This window comes from Mus pahari, chromosome 4 (genome assembly GCF_900095145.1).
Source record: "Mus pahari chromosome 4, PAHARI_EIJ_v1.1, whole genome shotgun sequence".
Taxonomy (NCBI): domain Eukaryota; kingdom Metazoa; phylum Chordata; class Mammalia; order Rodentia; family Muridae; genus Mus; species Mus pahari.
In genome coordinates this window covers 139,001,069-139,027,811 of record NC_034593.1, presented here as the reverse complement: position 1 = coordinate 139,027,811, position 26,743 = coordinate 139,001,069, and the positions used below count along the sequence as shown (strand labels likewise).

The window sequence follows — 26,743 nt, the reverse complement described above, 5'->3', positions numbered from 1 at the left end:
ATTCATGTTAACCTCAAATTTTAATTTTAGGAAGATTTTATCTTGCTTAATTCATGTGGATTAATTAATCAACACCATGTGGTATGATATGAAGTGGGAAGAAAGAGGAACTAGACTGGGGGTGATCAACTTAAAGAAGTAGAGCCCTGATCTTGGGCAACTCGAATTACTCCAAGGTTAGGAGACAGATGCAAGAAGTCCTTCACAGCTACTGTTGGGGTTTAGATATCAGAAGTCCTTGAGAGTCCCATTGTAGAAGTTTTATTTAAGAGTCCATGACCTTATTAGGAGGGGATGGCACCCTTTGCAGATGTAGCCCAGATAAAGGACCCCATAGGCTCAGAGCCAGCACTTAGAATGTAGGGAAACTTATGGGGCCAGCAGTGATCCTCACAGGCAGCTAAGGCTCCTGCCTAGTGGTTTGGGGTGCATCTGTGCCTTGCTGAGCCCTGTGGCTCCTGAGGCCATCTTCTCAGTACAGCAAGCAATGCACTTTCCTATCCCCAAGCATTCCCCACACATCTTCTTTCTCCTTTCTCAAACATGCCCAGTAACTGCTTCTATCCTTCCCTGGGGAAGAGTTTGGTCTCAAGCTGGTTTGCATTAATGCCAAGGGAAGGAAGAAATATCCTCTAGTCCACTCTCACCTAAGTGCTGGGTAAGAAACTGTTTTAGGGAGACCCTTCTCAGGGAAGTTCCAGGTTCCTGGATCATGGTCTATTGTTCTGTTGGAGTTTACTTACAACACACAAACTTAAAAAAATAATAATTAAGATGTCAGGATGGGGGCTGTCCAGTGTTGACTTGAAACATAGCAACCATTAGACTCCATGTTCAATGAGACTGCGTGGGCTGATTGTCAAGAATATAATAAAATTAACCAATAAATCTAATACCCACTAAAGGATTGTATTTGTTTTCTAGAGCTGTGTAACCAAGTACCACAAACTGGATAGTATACACAACATGAAGTGGAGCTAGAGATGTAGCTCAATACAATAGTATGACACTGACATAACACATACAAGGCTCTGAATTTGTTCTTAGCACTGTACAAGAGTCCATGCCTCAAACCCCAGATTTGAGACATGAAACTCAGGCATCAGAAGCCGAAGGTATCCTCGGCTCCATGGTGAGTTTAGGGAAAGACAAAACTGTAGTGTCTCATATGATTGATTGTAATGGTGAGTTTAGGAAAAGACAAACTGTAGTATCTCCTATGATTGTAATGGTGAGTTTAGAGAAAGAGAAACTGTAGTGTCTCATATGATCGTGAGCCTGGTGGTGGTGACAGTGAGGTTAGTTTCTCTGAGAGCTGGGGGGAATCCGTCCCCTGCCATTTGCCTGGTGATCCTGAGCAGTCCTGGCTCTGTAGCTGTAGCAGTTCAAGTTCTATCTTGACTTTCACATGTGTGTGGAAACCTCTGTGGTACACCATCACAGGTTATCTATGCATAAAGACCTCAGTCATATTGGATGAGAAGTTGTATACCAGCATGGCCTAGTTGTGGTTACACGTACAATAACTCTTGCAGTAACAACACCTGTCCTCATTGTCTCTAGATGCATTTGCCTCTCCTCTGACCTTCTCATGCAGCTAGTACTACGATATACTATTAGCATCCAGTAGTATGGCCACCGTGAAGAACATCGACCAAATTCATGATTTTTTTCACACATGATGATGGTATAGAACCTAAGGAAATTGCCAGATGTCTTACTTCTTGTTTTCTTCCTTGTTATGATGAAAAGACACAACATGACTATCCCCACCACAGACTTGTTACAAGGATCAAATTAAGTAGTTTAAAGATATCTAGCACTCTGTCTGAGGTAGGTGTTGATATATCTTTATATAACATCATGTGATTTTATTAGTTCCTCATTTACAACTGAAATGCATTCCCAATTTCCCCAAACGATTCCTTGGAGTCTCCGTTCACAAGAGGATAATAATAATTATTGTTTATGATAATTGAACAAATGAATGTTGGACAGAATTCTTTACTGCAAACAATTAACCAACATAGTCAATCTTCTAGAAAGTAGATAATGATCTATGGGACCATCAGAACTCTATTCCCATTGGGACATACTTTGCTGGATGCTCTATTAGTAGCTCTATGCTACTTAACCTAGATTTCAGTGCTCTTCCCAGGCAATTCAGTTACGTCTCCCCTAAACCGTACCTCTTTTCCTTACCCTTTTAAGTCTTTGCTTCGGCCGCATCCTTAGATTCTGAGAGCTGTAGGACTTCTTACAGGATTCTTTCTATCTTTTACAACTTCGTCCCAATTGTTCAGATAATAACTGACTCTCAGTCATTCTTCAGGAATCTGTACTTCACAAGAAAGATTGATGTCTATTTCGTAGGCCGTCAATCTGCTGTCACTGTATGATTGACAGCTTTATACACTACAGTAGGTCCTCAGGGACAAATGAATAGATGAATGAGTTAATGAAGTGACTTAAACCAGATGTGTGATTCCCCCCAAACACAAAGATGTCTAGTGACTTAGCTTCTCAAACAGCAGGGACACAAGGAGAAAACCAAGTGTGACTGACCACAGTACACTCTTCCCAAGTCTTCCTGCAACCCTGGCTTTAATGAAAACATAAAGCTGTGCCCCTTATTCCCGAGATTGCTGCTGGGAACTAAACCAGAAGACAGACAGATGTCTGCACTGTTTTGGTTTGGATACAGAAGGTTTTGCAATATTCAATCCACATTCTTTCACAATATCTCAGACCAGCCATGTCATTTTTTTTTTTTGTTTTAAATTGCTGTTAACTATTGATGGTGACAGCGTGAAAAGGCTAGCAGATAACCATTGATGGTGACAGCGTGAAAAGCCTAGCGGATAACTACTGATGGTGACAGTGTGAAAAGGCTAGCAGATAGGAAGAAAGGAAAGCTGAGAAGAAGTTGGATGGAAATGCGTTTCTGAGGGCCAGGGAGACGGTAAAGGTTACTCACCACCGAGTCTGATGGTCTGAGTGTGATCCTGAGGGTCACGTGATAGGAGGAGAGAACCTCCTCCTGCAAACTGTCCTTTGACTTTCTCGTGCACTCTAGGACATGTTTACACGTGTGGACCACACTCCCTTCACACGCACAAAAAACAACCACAGAAGTATAGTTTAAAAATAAACATTTTTTTTTTTTTTTTTTTTTTTTTTTTTTATTAAAAAAAAGTAAAAATTATTTTTTTTTTTTTTAGAAAGAAGGCTATTTGGATTATCTGGCCTATGCCCAGTTTGTGGCAGACGCCTTCCACTCACCCAGGCATGGAGCCTGGGTTGTTTTCATTCTCATACAGAGGGGACATGGGGCAGATAGCCCAGCAAGCAGAAGAACTGTTGGCTCTGTTGCAGAACAGCTCTAGGTATGGGGAGAAAAGCAATGCTCAATTATCCAATGTCAAATCATAGTGTTCTCTTCATAAAGTCAGAACAGTAGCCATTTCTTTTTCAAAGAACTATAGAAATTGTGTTATTTTTCTTACCTAGTTTGCATCTATTACTGGGATTACTTCTTTAGAATCCAATTCCTTATCAAGACACAGTCCACTCGAATGTTCTTTGTAGTCCTAAACCAACTATGCCTTCTGCTTCCAACCCCTTCTGCTTCTCTCAGAGGAGGAGCCCACTGAAGGCCCTGCTTAACCTCTCACCTACCCCTCCTCCTCCACAGCTGGGACTTGGATCCTAGCCGCTCACTCCAGAGACCTGGATTTCTGTTGTTCACACTGCCCTCTATGTGATACTTGGTCACACAGCTCTAGGAAGCTAAAACATCTTTTATTAGGTAGTAAGTCCCTTAGTTAACATTATTACATTTTTATAATTTACTCCTCACAAATGCATTACATATATTACTTTTTATGTATCAAACGTTTACATAATAAACATGAATTTAAGACTAATTTTGTCATTTTCAGAATAACCAAATCAGGGCACGTTTCCTCTATTAATCTCAGTGGCAAATTCCAATAAACCTTTGCAGGCAATTTAATTAAAATGCCAAACCTCAATTTTCAACATTCCTCCTTGATTTTTATGGAGTATTTTTTTTCTTTCAATTTCAATGTCATGGAGTGCACACATTTTCTGTCTAAACAGCTCCATGTCTAATCCTGAGTAATGATGGCTAAGTACACCCATATAGTGCATCCCTCTCTTGCATCCTTCAGTGGAGGCAAAGCTAGCACCAACTTTTTCTCCATTTAACATGAAGAGAATGCTGGTGTGGGGACCCCATCACACGCCTACTGCAGAGGAACGCTCATCTCTTAGCAGGAACCACACAATACAGCGCTTCATGCTTACTCACACAGCATTTATATCTGTCTCCTAGAAGGCAGAGGGCTAATTCTCAGTGAATCTGTTGAATAGATGTATCTACAAACGGGCTTTAGAGGAGTATCAACTTCTCACATATAAAACCAAAATAAACTATATTTTAGAAAGGTCGGTCAGCCTCTCACCTTCAACTCTTACGTTTTTGCCTGACAGCTTTTCTTTCTGTGGATTAACCAGCTTTTGTAGCACTGCCTTTGGGGAATAGGAATTGGGAGTCAGATTAGGGTAACATAGAGGCCTGGGAGCAACATTGACAGTTGTTCATTGTGCACTCTTTGAGAGCAGCTTGCCCTGCTAATATTAGTATGTCTAGTTTGTGTGAACTATGTTTTGGTTAAGGAATGGGGTTCTAAATAAGGAATTCCAATAACAGATGCAGAATAGATTGAAGAAATGATGCAATTTCTGTAGTACTTTGGAAAAGAAATCGAGATTGCCTTGGTTTTATTGAGTGCTGCAATTTGACATTGCATGAGCAAGCATGGTGTTTCCTTCCTACCCACTTCCACAGCACTGGTGTGAGATGCCCCTGTCTCCAAGCTGCAGAGATCCCAAATCGAAATCCTGACTCTAGAATTCATTACTTCCAAGGTTTGGTGAGAACAGGGGAATGGCAGAGAAGACCCCCGTAGAGGGCCATTTCCACGAGAGAAACACAAGGGAAACCATCAACACACTGAGCTGCAACCAAGGACTGTTAATCATTAAAGAGTGGCACTCCGTGTCACATTTTCAGTGTGGCTTGTGACAGGGTTGTTCTTTGGATACTGGCCATCCTGGGGCACAGCATTTTCCTACTAATCAAAACATTCACCTCTCTGACCATACCCAAGTCACAGTTTAAACACGCTATGATAATATCAATTAAAAACTTCTCTGTCTCCGCCACAGGGGGAGAGCGTGCAGTCGGACTTTTCTACAGTTAATGGCTAATTTATTTTATCTCGCCTTTGCACTTTATGAGCCCTTTCGATCTTCAGGAATTTAGAAGCACCTTCTGGTTCTGGAATGGAGAAGCAGATTCAGCTCTTTACACAGCTAGTGACAACCCTTTGCTAGGTTCAGAAGGGAAATTCAGAGAGGTGATAGGGGCACACAAGTGTTAGGTTTGAAATGACATGTTCAGAGGTGTGTGTGTGGGGGGGTGGGTGTGGGTGGGTGTGGGTGGGTGTTATTAGCTAAAAACAACCATAGTGAAAAGGACTCACATTATACAAGTTCACACAGCACTCTACATTTAACAAGCTCAAATAACAGTTCTTAATGAAAATTGAGTGTGCCATTACTTGAACATAAAGTACATTTTACAAAATCTATAAGGTGTATATCCTTGGTTGTGGATGTCATCAGAAATTCTTTCAAGGACTTCGAAGTTCCCAAAAGGTCTCGAACCCGAACCCCAGGCCAGCAGGTGCTCAAGAATGCAGCTCACACTTTCTTACCCGACCAACTTGCACTCCAGTGTCAGTGGAGCCTAAGGCCATTCTGCTTACAGCAGTTGGCCAGAACTTTTAATTCACTCCCTGTGGATATCTGCTAGAAGTTCTGTATCGAACTGGCAGACCTTTACCCAGATTTCCGCTTCCCTTTTTGGTTGGCCCTGGAATTAATTCATTCCCCTTAAGCTGTATCCGACGATCCCACACACCAGGGTCTAAACATGCCTTGGCTTTTCCCTCGTTTCTGTCTTGAAGCTTCGTAAATGACCTCTTTCATTCCGGAACGAGTTTAAAGCAAAACTTTCCGTAGTTGTCTGGTGTCTTCTGCTGCTCGGTGGCCAAAGCATCAGAGGACCGTGCAGCAAGCAGCCTCACCCTGTGCGGGCAGAGAAAGTGGGCGGAGAGGAGCGAGCCGAGGAAGGGGCGGAGGTCACCCAACCCTCCACCCTGCAGAGGCTGGGAGCATCTCTAGGTGCTCTGGAGTCCAGGACACAATAGGTCCTGCCAGTGATCCAGTGCTCAGAGTGTCCTAGGGAGGCAAGAGAGGTGGAACCGAGGTTGCGACTGCGCAGGGCTGGTTGCGCCATGGAACGCGGGGCTCAGCGCTCTTCTGCTCCGGACACAACCACTCAGTGGCTCAGGATACCGAGGTAACAACAACCCTGTGGCTGCATTCCCAAGGTCGGATTCCCACGGCCCCTGGATTCTTTAGCTGAACCCAGGGTTGATAAACTCCGGTGGTGACAGCTGCAGGGGCCCCGCTGGAGAGCACTATAGGCTGAGACTGGCAGGGATTTTGGACCCAATTCGTGGTGTACTATGGGGAAAGAAGGGTTTGAGGGCTTCTCTGTAAGGATGGGGCTCAGTAGCAAGAATTCCTCCCACCCTCAGGAGAGAAGCACACACACACACACACACACACACACACACACACACACACACACACACACACACATACACACAGGGCTACCCCCTTCTCTCCCTGAGATTCCCTGCTGGCTTCACTTTGTGGTCCTTACCCCTGCTTCAGCAGACCTTTGGCGCCCCCCAGGGTGGGAGGGGAAAGAACTCTCTGGGAGTTTGAGAAATTGCAAAAAGTTTCAGCAAGTTGGTTAGGTTTAGAGGCAATGTTGCAAGCTGAGGCCCCTTGGGGTGTGGACTTTGCAACTGTGGAAAGTAGAACTGTGAGTAAGACACGGAGGGGGCAGCCAGCCTCTTTCCTCCAGGCACCTAAAGCCACTGCGCTGTCAGATCCCCAGCCTCCCCGGAAAGCGGCTCTGGGAAAACAGTCTAATTATCTAGTGGTGGGTGGCTGTGGTCCTGAAGCTAGTGCGGACTTAGGACTCAACACATTAGGGGCAAAAACCCCAAACAGCAAGCAGTACAGTATTTCTCACTGGAGGTTACAGTAACCTGACAGCATGCTTCAGGACAGAGGACCAAGGGGGAGCTGCTTTCGCCCTTCCTCATCTTGCAGGGATTTCTGCCCTGGTGAAAGAAGGCTAGATCAGAACTCAGAGCCTTAACACTCTTCCATGAGTCAAAGTGTGACTGAGTGGTGTGTGTGTGTGTGTGTGTGTGTGTGTGTGTGAGAGAGAGAGAGAGAGAGAGAGAGAGAGAGAGAGNATCTTAAAGGATTAGTTATTTCAATAGCTTGCTATGCTTTAAAAACTTCATGGGTTGAAATCTTGTTAGTGTTTTAGTAAGACTTCAAACGATTCGGGCCATCTTCCCAACTCCCGGGTTTTTTTTTTTTTTTTTTTTTTTTTTTTTTTTTTTTTTTTTTTTTTTTGAGATTACTCTCTTTCTAGGGAAGTGAACTGACAGGCGTCAGTTTGGGTCTTATCTTTATCTTGAAAGAGAGAAAAACAGAACAGAAGCATGCTGGTGGCAGAGTTCTGCCACCTGACTTATGATAGGCTGGGAAATCAACCCAAGTGCTGAGGCCCTTGGCTCTGCATGTCAGATGACTAGTAATTAGGTCTTTATCATTCCTGTCCTGTATGCTGCAGATGTCTGCACTTCAAGACTGCACAGTTGTGACAGAGAGATGACTTGAGGGGACAGCTTTTACCTCCACAACAATGTCCATGAACAGTTCCAGACAGCCAGTGTCTCCTGCAGCTGGACTCATCACAAACACAACTTGCCAGACAGAGAACCGGCTCTCAGTATTTTTTTCTATCATCTTCATGACAGTGGGGATCTTATCAAACAGCCTGGCCATTGCCATTCTCATGAAGGCGTACCAGAGGTTTAGACAGAAGTCAAAAGCTTCCTTCCTGCTTTTGGCTAGTGGCCTGGTGATCACAGACTTCTTCGGCCACCTTATCAATGGAGGCATAGCTGTCTTTGTATATGCTTCCGATAAAGACTGGATCCGCTTCGATCAGTCAAACATCCTGTGCAGTATTTTTGGAATCTCCATGGTCTTTTCTGGCTTGTGCCCACTTTTTCTAGGCAGTGCGATGGCCATTGAGCGGTGTATAGGGGTCACCAACCCTATATTCCACTCTACGAAGATCACATCTAAACACGTGAAAATGATCCTGAGTGGCGTGTGCATGTTCGCCGTGTTCGTGGCTGTGCTTCCCATCCTTGGACACCGAGATTATCAAATTCAAGCATCCAGAACCTGGTGTTTCTACAACACAGAGCACATCGAAGATTGGGAAGACAGATTTTATCTCCTGTTCTTTTCTTTCCTCGGACTCTTGGCTCTTGGTGTTTCGTTCTCGTGCAATGCCATCACGGGAGTCACACTCTTGAGAGTGAAGTTCAGAGGTCAGCAACACAGACAAGGCAGATCTCACCACCTGGAGATGGTCATTCAGCTCCTGGCCATAATGTGCGTCTCCTGCGTCTGCTGGAGTCCCTTTCTGGTAAGATCCTACAGGGTGGGTGGTTTCTGCTCTCTTGGGTTTATCTATGATGTGTGCAGTTTGTTTCCATTATGAGGGTTTCTGGTCTAGAATGTCAACCCTTTAAAAGCTAAAATTGACTTCAGTGCTCAGCTCTGGCTTAGAGTTAAGTTGTGTTTGATCTGCAGGTTTGGTTTTCTATATGTCCCAGTGAAAAGAAATGTGTTTCTGAACAAGTGTAGCTATACTCTTTCCTGCTTCCATGTGGGACAGTGTCAAGTAACGCAAGTGGTAGTTTCGACATACTGGGTGATATCTTCAAAAACCGTTAGAATGAGTGGCTATGTTAGACCGTTGAGTCAGGTGGGCTCAATACCATAGAAAGTGATACAGATTTTCATCTGCAGACAGAGGAGAACAGTGGTGTGGTTGTTCTTAATGTAAAGATGAAGTCACAGCTTGCCAACTTTGGGGATGAGCTGAGCTAACAGAGAGCTCAGCCAGCCCTGGGTAAGTAAGACAAAAAGACATCACTTGTTCTCTAAGGCCAGAGCATTGTGCACACGTGGAGAGAAGTCTGACTGGCAGGGAGCTCAGACAGCAGACATTCAATAGAGTACAACTTTCATTGCTTTAAACACTCTGTAGTCATCTGGCACCTGTGGCAGCCTGACATTTAATCTGGAACCAAGGGAATTCTGTAACAGAAGAGAAGCATTTGTATTCTCTTCCAGATAGAAGAAGGAAAAACTAAGGGAAGCCATGGCCCCAGCTGATCACCAAATTCACTTCATGATGAGAGTAATGATAATATGCAATTAAAGAGAAGAACCACACTTTTGTAGGAGGAAGGGGGAGTGACAAGTGGGTTCATTCCTTTGCTGCAGTGGTAGGGAAGTGGGCTGGCACCCAGAGATGAGCATCTAGGTTGAAGCAAGGTCAAAATGAGGCAGGAGGAGAAGCAGGTTGGAAGTAGAGGCCGCGCTAGGTATGGCTGTCACTGAGGAGGTCGGCTGCAGGCATGTGAGGAATGTTCTCTCCTGTAGCCCTAGCATGGCCCCTGGCTGTCCTATCCTGCACAGCTTCCCTACACAGCACAGGGGAGCTCCGTGTGATAAAAGGTTGTGAGCACAGCTCACACTCAGGAGCCGAGGAAATAAATGCCTTTGTTTTATAAAAGGACTTCTTTTATCAGTACTTGTTTGTTTTCACTTTATAGCTTTATAGTTTTAATTTAGTTTCTTATATTCTGCTATATCATTAAAAAAAAAATCTACTCATGCTTTCCTTGGGCTGGTCAGGTTAAAGGATCCAGGTAAGAGGGCTGAGGCCATTCGTGACAATTAGGCTTTGGGATGACGTGTGCTGTAGGTTCATGGGAGCTGTGGTGGATGAAAGGTGAAGTCAGATTTTTTCTTAGCAGTACAATGTTTTAGTTGAGGGACAAAGATGCTCAATTTGAGTGGTTTAATTTAAATTTATGATACTTGGCAGTAGAAATTTCTTAAATGTTTAAACTAGTGTGGATTTTCAAAATACAAAACGAGGGATTGTTTCATTAATACCTCGGCAGCTGTGGAGGTAAAAGGAAAAGAGCGGGGTGAGAAGGTTAAGGAAACTTTGAGTGTGAAGGGTGAAGGTCATAGCTTGGAAGGACTCAGCAACATGCGTGTTGGGGGGGGGCATGATTCAGACAGCAAAGGTGGTCACTGAGGTGTGTGTGTGGATCTATTCTTAATCATCTTGAGAATTCCCCTTAGCTCTGGCTTTTGATTTTGAAAAACTGGAGTGAAAGATTAGCTCTTGTAAGACCACAGAGGAAGTGGAATCTCAGATTCTTGCCATGAATATGTGTAATTTACATTTTCTCTCATTTTTTTTTTTTGCTGAAATTTTGGTTTCTTTTATTGATTATTTTATTGATAATATGATGTAATTTATATTTCAAATAATTTTTAATAGCATTCATTTTTGAGATATTTTCCTCTCTTCCTCCTCCACTTCTTCCTCTTTTTCACCCCCTCCTTCTGAGCGACATGCAAAGTAGCAGATGTTCCTGGGGCATTTTCTTTACTTTCTCTTTAGGAATTATTGGTGTACTAATGTGTCACTTAATCTGAAATGCCTTCCACTGTGTAAATTCCTCCTTATCTGTGTTAAGTACACAGGTGCCTCTCAATTAGTTGATATTATGAGTTGTTTCAACATTCTAAGAGTTCTGTTGATGTATGATGACGTCAAGTATCTGCCAATCATCCCACTCCGGCTTGTTATCATGGTGTCTTTCACTTTATAGAGGAGGAAAACAGAATTGGGTTTTCTCAGGAATTGAGATTTAGGAGTCAAGAATAACTATGGCATTTGTTTAAAATATAACTTACTAGTAGCATTTATGCTTGCCGTATCTCTGATTCATAGTTGTGAATATGATTAACTCAGATAAATTCACTCAATTAAAATTCCAGCTGACAAATGCAAGAACGCACACTAGGATTTTAGCTTAGAGTTCTGTATAGAAACAAGCTCACTTCAAACTCTGAGAGTTAAACAACTATAAAATGGTCTTTCGAGCTACGTTTACCTGGAACTCACTAGGTGGAGATGGCTGTTCTTGAACATCTGGTGATCTTCTTGCCCTGTACTCAAGCACTGGATTAAAAGCAGGCCCCACTATGTCCAGCTTCAAGTAATGATCTCTTAGTAATCTTTGTTTTGCCTTTATATATGTAATGATGCCGTTTATTGCTCTTTTCATAGAATGTATAACTTTGGAAGGAGTTTGCTGTAACTGCTATGCATATTTCTCTAATTTGGTAGGGCAATACGTACTTGTTGATTGGTTGATTGAAACCTAAATAGGATGAATGTCAAGAGATTGGAAGTGATTGACCAGAATGGGTTCCATATTTTGAAGGTATGAGTTAAGCAAATACTGAAACCAAATGGTAAATTTTAATGTTTCCCAGGTCAGCACCTGAAGAGCAATGGAATATTGAAATTTAGCTATTTCTCTGTAGAAGGCTAGGCGTTTGTTTTACGATCTCTTCAGAAACAGGCAATAATTTTAAACGAAGGAAAACATGATGTAGCTGAGGGACAAGATGATTTCCTATGTAGCAGAGTTTACCCAAGAAATGTGTCCTTTTGTATATGTAGAATTAAATTTTGATTTTTTTCACAGGCTGTAACTCTCAATGCAAATCTTTCTAGTCATCTTTGTAGTTAAATATTTAGTCTCTAGGGTGATTACCAGATACAGATCAATTGGATGTTAGGTTAACTTTGATAGAAATTACTAAGGTGCCAGTGTAATTCTGACCAGCTGTTATAGAGTGAATAGCCAATGATGGGCATGTGATGGGGGCTCCATCCGTGGCTGTCAGGTCAAGAGTGTCGCCTATGGGAGGCTGATACTCGTCATCATTTCAAAACACTCAGTAGAATCTCTATATATCTATGCCCTTGTCTTAGCACTAAAGGATCGTCGATGGATACAGATCTGTATGTGTCAAGTGAAAAGAATATATGAAAATCCATAAACATGTATTCTGTTCTGGATCTTGGTCAAACATTTCTAATCTTTTGACATTTTGTGTACATGACAGTCTACCAATACTTTGGATCTGTGTATGTAACATGCATTTGTATATAAATAGTGTGTGTGTGTGTATATATATATATATATATATACATATATATATATGTATGTGTGTGTATGTATGTATATATATATATACATATATATATGTACATATGTGTGTAATGCATGTTCTTTAAATTTTAACTTATTCTATTATTATTTATGTTTGTGCATATGTATTTGCGTGTGTGTGTGTGTGTGTGTGTGTGTGTGTGTGTATGTGTGTAATTTATGCCATGTATATACATATACCCTTGGAAGCCAGAAGAGGGCATCAGATTGTTTTTGGAGCTGGAGTTACAAATTGTTGTGAGCAGCCTGTATTGAGAATTGAACTCAGGTTCTTCGGAAGATAAGCGAGTGCTCTTAAATACTAAGTCATCTCTCCAGTGCCATATGCATTTATGTACAAACAAAATATACATTTGTATCTATGCATATATGTGCACACAGAGAGATTACACACAATTGTTAAATTATTTACAAAGTTAAAGATATTAGCTAATATACCCTTAGGTCTGACTATGTCAAATAAGAGGGATTCCACTGAAATGAAGAGCAAAGTGAACACCCACTGTGATATTTCATCATATCCAGGAAAAAGGTGGATTGCTGCTGACTAATGTTGTCTCAGCTGCTTTCCATCCTAAATGTCAGGGTATCGTTTGGAATACAGGAGTCACAGCATAGGTCCCTAGCAGGATCCATGGCTCTAGGGTCCCATTCCTGTAAAACTACCCAACAACTCAGACACACACCAACGGCAGTTCTTTAAGACACAGCGCGTGGTTGTGTGCTGGCAAAGTTTGAGTTATGCAGGCAAGGGCAGCCTTCTCACTCTGGGTAGGCATGCAATAGATGACAATGGTCACCAGGCACAGAAGTGGACCTGACATCTCTAGGGGCACAGTCCTACCCTGAGCCTTGGCATGTTTTGCCAGGGCACTCCCCTGGTGTTCCTGTAATTCTCCTGTTGCTCAAATGTTACCCCGTATACACTGTCTTAAAAAATATCATTTCTCAACTTCTCTCTTCTATTCCTGTGCTTTACTCCTTCGAAGCATTCAGAAGTATGTGATATTTCTTAGTCTGTCTGCTAGTTGCTTGGATTTTGCCCTTGCATGAAAGCTACAAAGAGGTAGGAGACCTGGTTTATTGCTATATCCTCAGCTCCTAGACCAGCATTGGGCCTGGGGTTGGTTTCTTCAGTAGGTGCCAGCTGAATATCATGCAAAAGAATGCTTAATGCATGACTGTATTGTCTCATCTTGCTTTCTATATGTGACCTGGTTGGTTTTGGACCTCCAATTTATGATTGGAATTGGAGGAGAAAAACTTCTGTCTGGAAGTTCCCAAGTAACAGAGCTTGCAAGAACCCTGGCCATTCTGAAGCTTGAATCTGAGTTAGAATTAGAAACATCTTGTAGGGAAACCAGGCTTGGGATTTAATCTACTTATGTGTCATTTCCTCAGTTAGCCCCAGTGGTTCTCGGTGTTATGTCCTATGGTGTTTGTGTTTTAGTTTCTAAGCACTGGGGGAGGGGGCATTAGTCAACATGCATTTAACAAAAAATTAATGAACCAAGCATCGAGTGGAAAGTTTCAAGGCAAAGGAAAATATTAAATAGCAAAAATGTATTATAATGTATCCCCATAGATTTTTGTCTGTCTCTTTACAAACAGTCCCATAATATGTGTAGGATATTCCCAAGGGATGAAGGAGAGAAATTTACTTTGAATAAAGAGTTCCAGATGTTGTGTGGTCGGTGCCATAAAATGAAATCTTTACTCTAAATGTTGAAATCTGTCTAAAATTGATCTTGGTAATGTCATCTCTCTACTGTCTGATTGAATCAATATGTGTGTATATATATGTCTATCTATCTATCTATCTATCTATCTATCTATCTATCTATCTATCTACTTACCTACCTAACATCCTACCATATCTTGATTTATATATATTTTTGAGGCAGGTATTAACTATTCTGCCTGGCCTTGAACTCATTAAGCAGCCAAAGTTGACTTCAAACTTTTGTCTCTATTTCCTGAGTTCTAGGAGGGCAGGTGTAGGCTCCCACACCTGATTCACACAGTGCTGGAGATGGACTCTCTATAAGGCATTGTGGGTGCTAGACAAGCACTGTGCCAATGGACTTACATTTCCAGCTCTTGGTTTGTAGAGCAAGACTAGAAATAACTTCTCAGAATAACCAGACAGACTATCTTTGTGGGTGTGGGGACACCCCATAGAGGCACTCCCTTTGGATGAGTCTTGCTAGGGGAGATTCCTTCATCTGAGGATAGCTACTTTGTCCATCATTGTGACACTGTCTCTGTCTGTGGTCATTCTGTACACCAATACATAAACGTGAGACTGGAAGACTCTGCCCCCTACCTCATTTGGGACATGTCCTCAGGCTTGCTGAGGTATCTACAGCAGGCTTCCCTCATGGTTTCTTGACAGCTTGGCCTCTGCCTGGTACTGCTACCTGCACTGTGCCACACTTTGGAAAGTGTTCAGTGTACAGACTTCCAATTCAAAGCTAATTTCCTGCAGATTTTGTCTTGGGAAAGAGATTCGTAACTGTTCATGACTTACCTACCTGTCAAGCACATTGCGTGCAGAGTGAAACAGGACCAGGTAAACATGTTACCCTCTGCATACGAACTGAACTTAATTGAGAAGAGTAACATTTTTTCCTCATGGAAAAATCTGCCCAGCGAAGGTCGGTTAGTTAAAGAGAAGACGCTGCTAGGCTGAGAAATTACCCAAAATGAATTGCTTAAGATGAGCATGGTGGTCTGGAAGATTTTTTTTTTTTTTATTTTCAGTTCATTCATTCTTGGCAAAACAAAATTTCTTGTTTTCAAGAAGAAAGACATAAAAATGCCCAAAGATGTCATAGACATGGAGACAACACTTACAAAACATTGCTTGAACCATTCAAGTATAAGCAAATCACAAACATGTGCATTATAGCTTCATTCTTCGTGGGTGTTAAAGTCTTCTGATTTACTGTGTAGGATTTTATTAAGCCTCCATACATTTAAGGTATAATTCAAGATGTGAGTGCTTCTAGGTTTCCCTGGATTCCCACACGTAGGTTTATGTGCTTGGACTGATGTGAACAGGAGGTATATGAAATGCGGTCACATCTGTGTTTGGTTTGGAAGGCGTTAACAGCCACACTGATTTGTCCTGGCATAGCTATATTGTTTATCTGTGTTGAGGAAGGAATGGGAGAAATTTGTCTTTTGATTCTTGTAAACATATCTTTCAAAGCTGGTGTGAACTTGTCCCTCTGTGTGCTCTCTGGCCTGCGTGTGAGGGTGTTAATGCTGCAGCGGACTGGATGCAGTTGTGGTTTACACAGAGAGGGCGGTGGTTTCCTCTCTCCTCTTTGCTATTGAATCCCCAAATAAAAACCAGAGGGAGTGAGCTGTGCTGCGATGCTGATGGAGACAGAGACAATGGATTCTGTAGAAGGAATCATCCTAGCTTTTGGAGCATTGTTGCAAATCAAGCATACCCTTGAGGACAGTTATGTGGAGCACATGCTGGGAGCACTGCGATCATCCGCAGCACCTCAGCTATGACCTTGGAGTTACCTTACCCTAATTTTGTACATATGGGAAATGATTACAAAAATTATACTTATTCAGAGGTATTATTGAGTTAAACAATTTCACTTTCCTGAACAGAAAAATTGGCACATAGTAGACATTCAACATAAAAAAATAACCCTTTATAAAACATGATTTCTTCTCACCATCCTGATTAAATTTATCATGTTTAGTTCAGATGCTTTTTATGTTTTCATCCTCAAGGTTGGCTGGCTGATACAGTGAAAAAAGGGTAGATGCTTATAGTTTCAGAAAATATGTTTTGGACATTTTTACTTGTTTCTGGTCCTTACTACAGATTCTCTTCAGAAGTACATGGCTCCTGTTAATCATTTGCATCTTGCTCCAGTTTGAATACTGTTTCTTATATTGTAGATAATGAATCAAGTTAAAATTAGCAAAAATAGTTGAGACTATCACAAGGCACTATGTCTGGGGCGATGAGTGGGTCCAGGAGCAAGCAAGCTCCTTTCCCAGAGAGAGCGAACAGCTTAGATGTCGTACGGGGTTTAAGGCTTTCGCCCTTGAAGAGGTGAGTGCAGTAGGTTAGAACTTGCTTGTCAGCACCCTTTCTTCCACTTTTGATCATATGATTGGAATGATTTATTCACATACACAATGGGTATCTCAATAGCACCCACTTTAGAAGTCTGTGACAAAAAACTGGATGGATTAATGTGTGAAGAAACACTGAAAGTTGTGCCTGATGTACATTAGTGGCAAGTGTTTCCAGTTATGCTATTATTGTTGCTGGTGCTATTAAATGGCAATGTTGTCTTATAGTAATTTTGTCTATAAGATCATCAAAAGGACTTTAAATGTACTTAGTCAATGAAGTGAGTATTCCAGCAGGAACTGTCCCTTCCTTTTACTGATTTGACAAATTCCTATTGGGTACTTGTCATGTGGCAGGCACTGATATACTACTGAGAATAATCATTCACTATGATTCAGCTGTTCATAAAGTTTATGGTCACAGGTGAGGGTCCTTGAAGAAATTAAAAGGATGCGTGTCAGAAGTTGAAATACAGTAACATTCTGTTGTGGATGTTTGAGGATGAGACAACCTCATTTACTTTTGGCAATTCAGACAACAGGAAAGTGTCTAGAGAACATCATTTAGAAATAAAAGTTGGCATGCAAGCCCAAACCCAAAGTATATGTATGTGTTCAAGCCAAAAAGGAAAGAGGATAATATCTACAGACAGAAACATGTGCATTTCAGATAGTGGTGTTGATCCAGGTTGCCACAACATTAGAATACAGTAGATAGAGGAGAATTAACATTTTTTATCGAAAACAGATTCTTCTCTCACACAGTGCATCCCAACACCAGTTTCTCCTCCTTCCATCCCTCCCAGCATGTTGAGTGTTTAGTGAATTACTATTAAGAGTTTTGATTTTTCAAGTAATGGACAACCACTAGAACAATTAAACCGGATGATAAATACTGAATGGTTAAATTAATATTTCATAAATCGTTGGATAAGTGACATGATTCAGGAGGTAGAAAACATATTAGATATTGGCAAGAGAGGCACTGCAAAGTATCTATGCTTTCTAAGCATGCAGGTTAAAAACATTTTGGAAAAGACTAAACATAGAAAAATAATTTAGATTTCTATGAATTTTAATAATAAAAATAGTGAAACTAACAACTTGCCTGGCCTTTCATTTATCACAAAGTCCTCCATTGGTCAGTTCTTTGCTGAGGGGAGACCTGGATGTGCCCCACGTAGAGGGAAGAGAGCACAAAATGAGAAGCAATCTCGGAGAATAATTTCCATGAACTTTCAGAATCCGACCTCCTAGCTCCTTCACAGGCTGTGCTAGCAAGTGGCTCGAGCTCTTGTTTAGTGTGCAGAGTGTCGCAGGCTCAACCTCCCAGCCCTGAAAAAATACTTATTCCTGTATGTAATGACAATAATTTCTAATCCATGGCCATAATCTGTCTAATAAATGGAATTGTTACGTACAAATCCAGTTTTAGTAGTGATGGACATATCAATTTCCACTTTTCTGGATCTGCTCGGAACAAGCCAGGATGTTAACTTCTCCCTGGCAGCGAAGCCCTGGGTGGAGCAAGAGCGTACAGGACTGTGGTCGAATCTCAAGTTGAAGCAGCTACAGCAGCAGTCTCTAGCTGCTGTCATTATCCCATAGTCATCATTGTGCTTTCCATATTCATGTCACACCTAAGGACCAGCAGCGAGGAAGCAAGTTAGAAATGAGTGCATGGCTGAGAGGTGGAGAGCAGGGGTGGGGATGGAAAGCAAACAAGGCTGTGAGGGCAGAAGATGGTTGGAGAGACGTGGGGCATAGTCCGCTTAGGAACTCTGTTGGTGCCTTCCTTCATATCAACAGCTGACATCTTCTCGCTGAATAACATTCAATTCCATATATTTCATCCTCAAGATACATTTTAAAAAAAAGTGAAAAACAGAGAGGACTGTAACTATGAGTTAGGGTCAAATTTCCTAAACCCTGTTCCCCCAAGGAAACCCTGTTAGCACTCTGGATACTGTCTTTTCTTTAGCTGTCATGGGCATGTGTTACTTTAATCAATCAGTCTTTGATTGATGCGCTAAAAGAGTCTTTGTTCCATCACTTTTGTGCCAGGCATGTGTATTTTCTTATGTAGTTTTTCAAGAACTCTTTGAGTGTCAAGAACACCCAAATTTTCTGTTTGAAAATTCAGAAAATAAATCGTATAAAAAGAATTGATTTTTAATGTTTATTGCCTTTTAATAAGTTCTTCACTTTGTAGCTGGAAAACTGATCAATTTCTTTTTGTGGTTAATGTCTTTTGCTTGATTTGTAGGTGGTGATTTTCTAAGAATAATCTGATGTGACAATATCTCACTTCCTTATTTATATCTATATTAATCTATGTCTATACCTACTTCCATATCTATAGTTTAATCTCTGAATGGATCTATATACACAACATATCCTGCTTGGATTATAGGCACTTGTATCCAGGCCTGCTTGTGTTATAGGCATTCATAGCCAGACCTGCCTGTTTTCTGTAGCTTTGGGCCTCATGCTTCCATAAAAAGCACTCTTTCTGCTAGTCATTCCCCAGACCCTGGGTTTATGTTTTAAATATATTTATAACATGATTTGGTTTGATTTAAAAATTAATAATCTGCGTTTATTTTCAGTAGGTAGTTACTTGTCTCCAAATTACTAGTTACTATTTTAAATTTCAACCAACCTGTCTGATATATGGAATTCTTTTTTTTTTTTTTTTTGGTTTTTCGAGACAGGGTTTCTCTGTGTGGCCCTGGCTGTCCTGGAACTCACGTTATCGACCAGGCTGGCTTTGAACTCAGAAATCCGCCTTCCTCTGCTTCCTAAGTGCTGGGATTAAAGGCGTGTGCCACCACTGCCAGGCTATGGAATTCTTATATAGTACATTCTTGTACATGCTTGGATCTTCTGAACCTATCAGCCAATTCTATCTACCTCCCCTTCCCCCACATATACATACATACATACATATATACATGTATATATGTATATATATACATACACATATACATGTAGATATGTATATATATGTATAATATGTATATATATACATATCTACATGTATATATGTATGTATATATATATTTGAGACAAGGTCTTCCTTTACAACCCTGGCTGTCCTGAAATTCTCTATCTAGACCAGGCTGGGCTCTAACTCACAGAGATCCACATACTTTTGTACTTTTTCCTCCCAAGTGCTGGGATTAAATGTGCTCAGCTATTTATTCATCACATGTATCTTTTTATCCTTTTCTAAACAAAATTCGATACAATTTGTCTGAGGAAATTTGGTGTCCTGTTTTTATTGTACTGGTTGTATTTTGAAATTCGGTAATAATAGTTTCCTGTGAGGTGTATTTATTGGAAACAGCAAAAGGATGAGAAACCTTTCTTCATAAGTTTTACTACAGCCAGGGTTGCTTGGTGCATAGCCTTTGTTTCATCCTGGCCCTTGCTAGCCTGTGTGGCAGCTATGATTGCTTTTATCATTCCATCGACAGCCCAAGACTGAGTTACTGCCCCCACAGAGTGCCAGGGCTTACTCTACACTGCAGAGCTGTGTCATGGTTTCTGTGGTCCCCTCTCTCTGCCACTGGGGCCTTCTCCACTCTCTGCCTTTCCTTTAGCAAGGCTGGAGGACATATACGGTACCACTAATTGGCCACATTGATGGAGTCAGGGCAAGAAGAATGAATCACTCTCTTAAACCAGAGAGGTCATTGTTTCTCAAAACCCATATTTCTTACCATATTATATATAAACAATAAAAACTGGTTTTATAATGTCAAATTAATTTAAAATGTGATTTTGCCACTGCAATCATTTTTTTTTTCTGTAAGATGTTGGAATGAACAGCATAACCACATTGCACTGAGTCAGTTTTCAGACAGTCCTGAGCTGTCTTTGTATTTGGGCATAGACATTCCTGCAACACATCTTTCAAGCAAAACAAGTCAAGATTTTCTTTCTTCTTCTCTCTTGCTTTTGGTGTCTTTTGGTTGGCTTTTGAGGGTGGGAGCAAGAAAGCAAAATAGGATGAGAAACTCTTGATTCCCACGTGGCTGCAACTTTCTGCCCCCATTTGGCAGCCTGGACCTGAGTAGCTACTTTATTCGTCTAAGTCAGAGAAGTGTGATGGTAAACTAGATGGCAGTCAGAGAGTGGAAGGGTATAGACAAACCCGGTTTTAGAAGTTGATTTTAAAGAGCTTCTGGTACCTGGTACTGACCGAAGTGGTCCCCAGTACCTGGAAAAGCCCCAATTCCTCTTGTGGTCCTGCCAGGGTTTGGGTTTTGTGTTGCCCAAGACTCATGTATTAGAAGTAAGAAACTTCTGAGAATTTCCCTCCTGTGTAGCATACCCTAAGTGTTTGCTTAAATAAGAAATGTTCCTTTTCAGAAAGGCTTGGGTATAATTGCACATAGGAGGGAAAAAACTGTGTGAAGACCTCCACATCCCTCATTTCCTACTGTATTACTTCCTTTCCTAATTACAACTAAGAGATCAACAGATAGCTCCATCATTCCAATGAGTGGTGGATCCATCTCTGATGTAGTTTAGTATCATATGCTTATCACTATGTAGTTTGTATTTTTGAGAACATACTTTCATTACAACATTTTCTCTCTTCCCCGTATTTTCACCACCAATAGCTTCCACAGTATTCCAGCATGTGGTTCACTCTCTGCATCCCTGGGTCCATCTCAGCCCTTGGCCCTTCTTTGCCAAGGTTGGTGTATAGTGTTGATGATTAGATCATACCAATGAAATTAGAACTACCTTAAACCAGAGAAGCCAGATCTATCCTGAATGAGAAAAGTGACCGCCCTAACAAATATTTAAAAAACAAAAAACTAAAGCTCTTATAAACATTGGTAGGTTCTGGCACTTTTATAGGGTGTGTGGTGGTTCCTTCCCCTCTGACGACAGCTAAGGCTGACGCTTTCTTATTTCAAGGGGATATAAACAGCCACTATGCAGTGATGATAAAAGTCCAAACAATCTTAACTGTGTGGCAGGGAGTGGAAGGCTCTGCTTCTCAGCTCTGGACTTTCACATTGAGAGAGGACTGATGTGTGAGCACAGCGTCAATGCCAACTTGCCAAAAGTGTTCCTGGGTGTGAAGGAAGACAGTGATCTATCCAGGAGTGAATTCTCTATTCTCTGTGCACTGTTGACATTTCTCTAATTATTCAAGTCTGATGTGTCTCCACGAGATAAACATTCGATACACAAAGCCAGTCTGCATGTTCAGATGAGACTGGTACTCTGCAGTGTTGATCTAGGAGGCCGTTTTAGGTATGGCTGGAACAGTCGGCAGATAGCATGCTCGACGCACATGCCTTGTCTCAAATGCCTCCCTTGATTTAGAATGGCATTAGGAGGCAGGCATCCTTTTGTGCTCATGAAGATGGACCAGCTTTCTCTTGGACATTTGGGTTTGTTATGATTGGTTCTCAAAAACTGAGGTTGAAATAAACAGCTCAGAGGGGACTATTCATCTGTTAAACAGAGTAAGGAGACAGGAAGAAATCACACTTCGTTTTGCTATAGAGCAAAGTCCTAGCATGCAAGAAGTCCTCACGAATTTCTCTGCTGCCATCTCAGTCCTTACAGGACCAAAGCACTCTGAACACACTTCATGTTCCCGGTCCATGGAAAGCCACTGGGCACCATAGGAAAGGGGAACTCTGGACCTCTCTGGGCTATTGTCCTGGAAAAGGGTGATTTTAGGAACAGATCAATACAGGTTTTAAAAAAATATTTTATTTATATTTATTTATATTTTATATTTTATATAGCTAAAACCATAATAGTTTCATGTGCATGCTAGCTATTGAATAATAACTTTCCTTGCAGAATTTTAAGAAGAAAACACATCTTTTCATTGATCAAATGCCAGACTTGCATAGGTTCACTAAAGGAGATTCAAATGTGTATTTGTCTGGTAAAAATCATCTCTAAGAATATGCTACCTTGGAAGGGAGAGGTAGGAGGTTCAGGAGTTCAGGATCAGCCTCAGTTACAAACTGAGTTCAAGGCCAGCCTGGGCTATGTGAGTTCGTGAGTCAAAGCCAAACCAAACCAAATCAAACCACACAAACAAACGATTAGTAACAAAATAATGTATTTCTACAGCATATTAAACAAGTGAATTACTGACTTGACTTGAAATCCTGAAATTCTTAATTTGCCTTTCATTTCCTTCCCTGTATTCTCTATGAAACCCAAACTGATTATTATGCCCTACATTTATTTCACTTTGGACAAAATAGGTCAAATTTGATCTGTTCCTAGTATGTTTGTTTTGTGCCTGGCTGTCTCTCGAGTTAGTAGAAACTCCCCGGTGACACAGCCAGGGTCATCTGTTTCTACTCTGCTTCCTTCGGTACCTCGAACATGGTTTGGAAAGGTCTAAGGAAAATATAGCTCATCTTTTAGAATCCTTTAATCTCCAACATAATTAGTGAAGGAAATAACATCCCTATGGGAATGGTTATTAAATGTCCAAAATGTCACATAAAGGTTTTGTTTGAAAATATTACTTTTTGAAAGATGTTATAACTTTTTGAAACATAATTCTAAAACAGTCATTGTGATGATTGTTTCACTTTAAAGTTAGTTTTGTTCTAATAATCCAGAATTAATTAATGAATTAAGACAAGCCCTGCATGCTTATCTTCTACAGTGTACACAGGCAAGCAGGCTTGAAGTACCTTGTAGATTCCAACCTGTCGAATCTCACAGTGTTCCCTTGTATTTTCCTCAGACACAAAGAACATTAATGAATATAAATATTAGGAGGGGGGATTAAACCAAAGAATGTAACAATTTACAGTGTCTGCATTTAGCATCATGAGCTATTACGCAACACAATTAACCATACATTGTGTCTGAAATAATGGTTAAAAATAAAATATTCCACACAATGAGTTCCAGGACAGCCAGGGCTATACTGAGAAACCCCGTCTTGAAAAACAAAACAATATATATACATATATGTATATATATTTATATATCCCCAGACATAAGGCAATTGTATTCTGACACAAGGAAAATACAAAGACTTTGATTTGACCATGATTTGTAAAGAAAAATATGTGATTAAAAGGAGTATTCATTCTGTATAATATTGTTGTGGTAATGTAGGCCTGGCTATAGGGTTGTCTGAACAAATTTACTAAAAATTTCGCTTAAAATATTTTTAAAAAGTAATTTTTCTCTTCTTTATAGAACAGGGCACTGCCTATTCTCCAGTCTTCCCCTCCTCCATCTAAACTGACCTCTAGTTTACCTGAATAAATCTAAAAATCCCAAATTTAAAAACTGACCACCCTGTTAGTTGGCAACGAATATTAAAATCATTCTTGATTTTGTAAGCAGTTTGGCCACTGAGAAACATCTTTACTCCTGTCATTGAAACGTAAAAGCCCCACCCAGAGGTCACAAGTCCTCTCCATGCGTGCATAGCAGACCCAGACCTGTCAGGCTTCGACTCAGACCAGAGGGAGCTTCAAGGAGCCAACTGCACACTTTGATTACAACCACGCAAACTTTTGTCTTGATGTCTTCATCTCACCTCGAACAGAATGCTTATTGGCCCAAGTGTCTTGCCCTGTCTGATGGCTTTGCAGTCAGAGCAGCATGACTTGCACTCATGCCCAGACATGTGTTGTGGGAGGACGCCATAGCTCTTGGCGTGCGTGCGTGTGTGTGTGTGTGTGTGTGTGCGTGCATGCACGCACATGTGTGCTTGCGTGTATGTCTACAAACACACATGCATACAATGCCCCCTGGCGGCCAGAACACAGCACTGGGTCTCCTGGAGCTGGAGCTACACAAAGTTATGAACCATCTGACACCGGATCCAGGAACTGAATTTGCAGTACTTGTTCTTAGCTGCCGAGCCATCTCTCCAGTTCCAAGTTCTTGAGTTTTCAGAGGATTCAAAGATAAAGAGCCCTAGTGAAAATGTACTATTTTCTTTTAAAAAAACAAAAACAAAAACAAAAACAAAACAGTGAGAACACACACACACAGGACACATGTGATATGGTTAGGAACATTCATTCATTTCTTCAATAATATTTTTCTCAAAGCATGGAATTTATCAGACAACGTTCATTCATGCTTGCTAGGACTGAGCTGATAGATGCTCCGCAGTACCTAGTCCCCCGTGAAGGTTAGTCTCTTCTGCAGGTGTAGGTTGTAGAGGGTGTAGAGAGGGGCAGAGGGTTTGCAAGCACACAGATTATCAGGAACGTTTTCAAACTGTGGTTACCCTGAGTGGGGATGGGGATGGGGATGGGGATGGGGATGGGGATGGGGATGGGGATGGGGATGGGGATGGGGATGGGGATGGGGATGTTTTAGATCAGATGGCCAATCGCAGGACCCTATGCCTGAATGTCTACAAGTATTCAGCTGTGAATGACCCTGGGGCTTTTCTAGGAGAGCTTAGACTATTTCCGAAGAGAAAAAGAAAGATAGTGCTACCAAAATTAGCCTTGGCATATTCTGGCTTGAGAAACCTATGGGTTCCGAGTAGATCACTTCATTCCAGCTTCTGTGCTTGGGATGAAAAGGCTTGTATTCATTCCCAGGGAAACAGGAAGCACTCCACTTCCTCCTTTGGTTTGTATTCACCCACCACACATCTATCAGACACTCACTATGCAGAGAGATCTCAACCATACGATTGCTGTCGGTGAACATCTCTGTCAGTGCTGACTCCATGCTGAAGAATTCATGCAGTCTATCTCAGTGAGAGAATGAAGTTAGTTTCCTTTTTTTTTTTTTTTTTTGTTTTTTTTGTTTTTGTTTGTTTTTTGTTTTTTGTTTTTTGTTTTTGGAGACAGGGTTTCTCTGTGTAGCCCTGGCTGTCCTGGAACTAAATCTATAGACCAGGCTGGCTTCAAACTCAGAAATCTGCCTGCCTCTGCCTGCTTGAACCTCCTCATGCACGAAGTGAGTCTCTGGAGCTGCATATTTTCTTACTACCAACGTTGAGCATAATAGTCACATACCCTTTGACTAATTATTAAGAATCTATGTTTAACTCAGTGCCGCAGACTACCTCCTTTTTGGGGTCTCCTGTCTGAGTGGATCGGGTCTCTGGTGGCAGGTAGGCATGGATTCGGTGGATGACAGAGTCCACAGGAGAGAGAGAGAGTGTAGGATCTGAACGTAATTTTCTAATTCGAGCATCAAACTTCTAATACAGAACAAACAAGGGCAGCCAGGTGGGATACATCAGCAAGAGTTACAGTGACACAAGACAAAGAATTGTATACATCAAAAGATCAGGGGCGACCAGGCATCTTGAGGTGGAAGCCAGGTGCAAGGCTAGTCAATAGTTAAACCCCACCACCAGGGGTCCCCAGTAAATCCTCAATTATGCTGTTCCTTTGGGCCAAGCTGAAAAACCTGTTTTAGGGGGATTTAAAACCCACCTTTTCACCAGGCCAATGTGTATTCCCTGTCCTCTGCAGACTAGCCCTGAGTTATTCTGGCTCTGTTCTTTGTAATGCCTAATTAGTTTCACCTTCTTTACTAGAAGAAAATTTGAATGTTAATGAATAGGTAACCTTCTCACTGAATCCTGCTGAATTGCAGCTCATTGGCTTGAAGGATTTTCTAGGAAGTTGGAACACTGGTGGAAACTCACCTATGATAAAATTCAATCTTTAGAGGCACTTATAATACTGGAAGAGAGCATACACCATACTAATACGCGGATAAGGTTTTGAGTATATGGGTTATTGGGATGCCAAAGCTCCAGGAGGCTGAGTTTCCTTGAAACTCTTTTTCTCAGGACTGCGTCCAGGTTTTCAAGCCTGTAATGCAAGTCACTACTGGAGTGGGCATGGCAATTCAGGTTTGAGTGTACATGGATAACAAGAGAAAGGGGGTAATATGAGCTTTTACATATTACTTCATAAATGTCCAATAAAAGATGCTACCTGATCCTCATCATGATTATGGCCATGGTTGCACTTTATCCTCCAGTAAAATTCAGTGGTAAATTAAAAATACTGACCAAATACCTAGCAGACATTTCACACTTGAGACGGGCATAAAATATGATTAAAATAAGATCTTAACGTCAAAGGAATGTGTAGTTTATTTGTGGAGGTATGGCCAGAACTAGCTGTTATAAAAGACCCATGAAATTCATGGTTTTTCAAGGAACTCATTTTTCTGAGAACCACCGTCTACAGGGAATAGATACTGGGTTCTTGGCCAAAGCCCTTGAAATTGGGCTCATATCGCCTTTGTTT

The 26,743-nt window shown here is 41.3% G+C and overlaps 1 protein-coding gene across 2 annotated transcripts in view; it reads left to right on the top strand.

Moving 5' to 3' along the window:
• The first annotated feature begins 6,228 nt into the window (after positions 1-6,228).
• Ptgfr (prostaglandin F receptor) overlaps positions 6,229-26,743 on the top strand; it is a 33,987-nt gene continuing 13,472 nt past the window's right edge. Inside the window, exons 1-2 of one of the 2 annotated variants that reach the window (XM_021196888.2) lie at positions 6,229-6,451; positions 7,814-8,683. In XM_021196888.2, the coding sequence (XP_021052547.1) occupies positions 7,886-8,683 (798 nt within the window). In that variant the 5' untranslated portion in view covers positions 6,229-6,451; positions 7,814-7,885. Of the gene's footprint in view, positions 6,452-6,938; positions 6,986-7,813; positions 8,684-26,743 lie in introns of those variants that run through there. The other variant, XM_029537768.1, reaches the window with a different exon arrangement.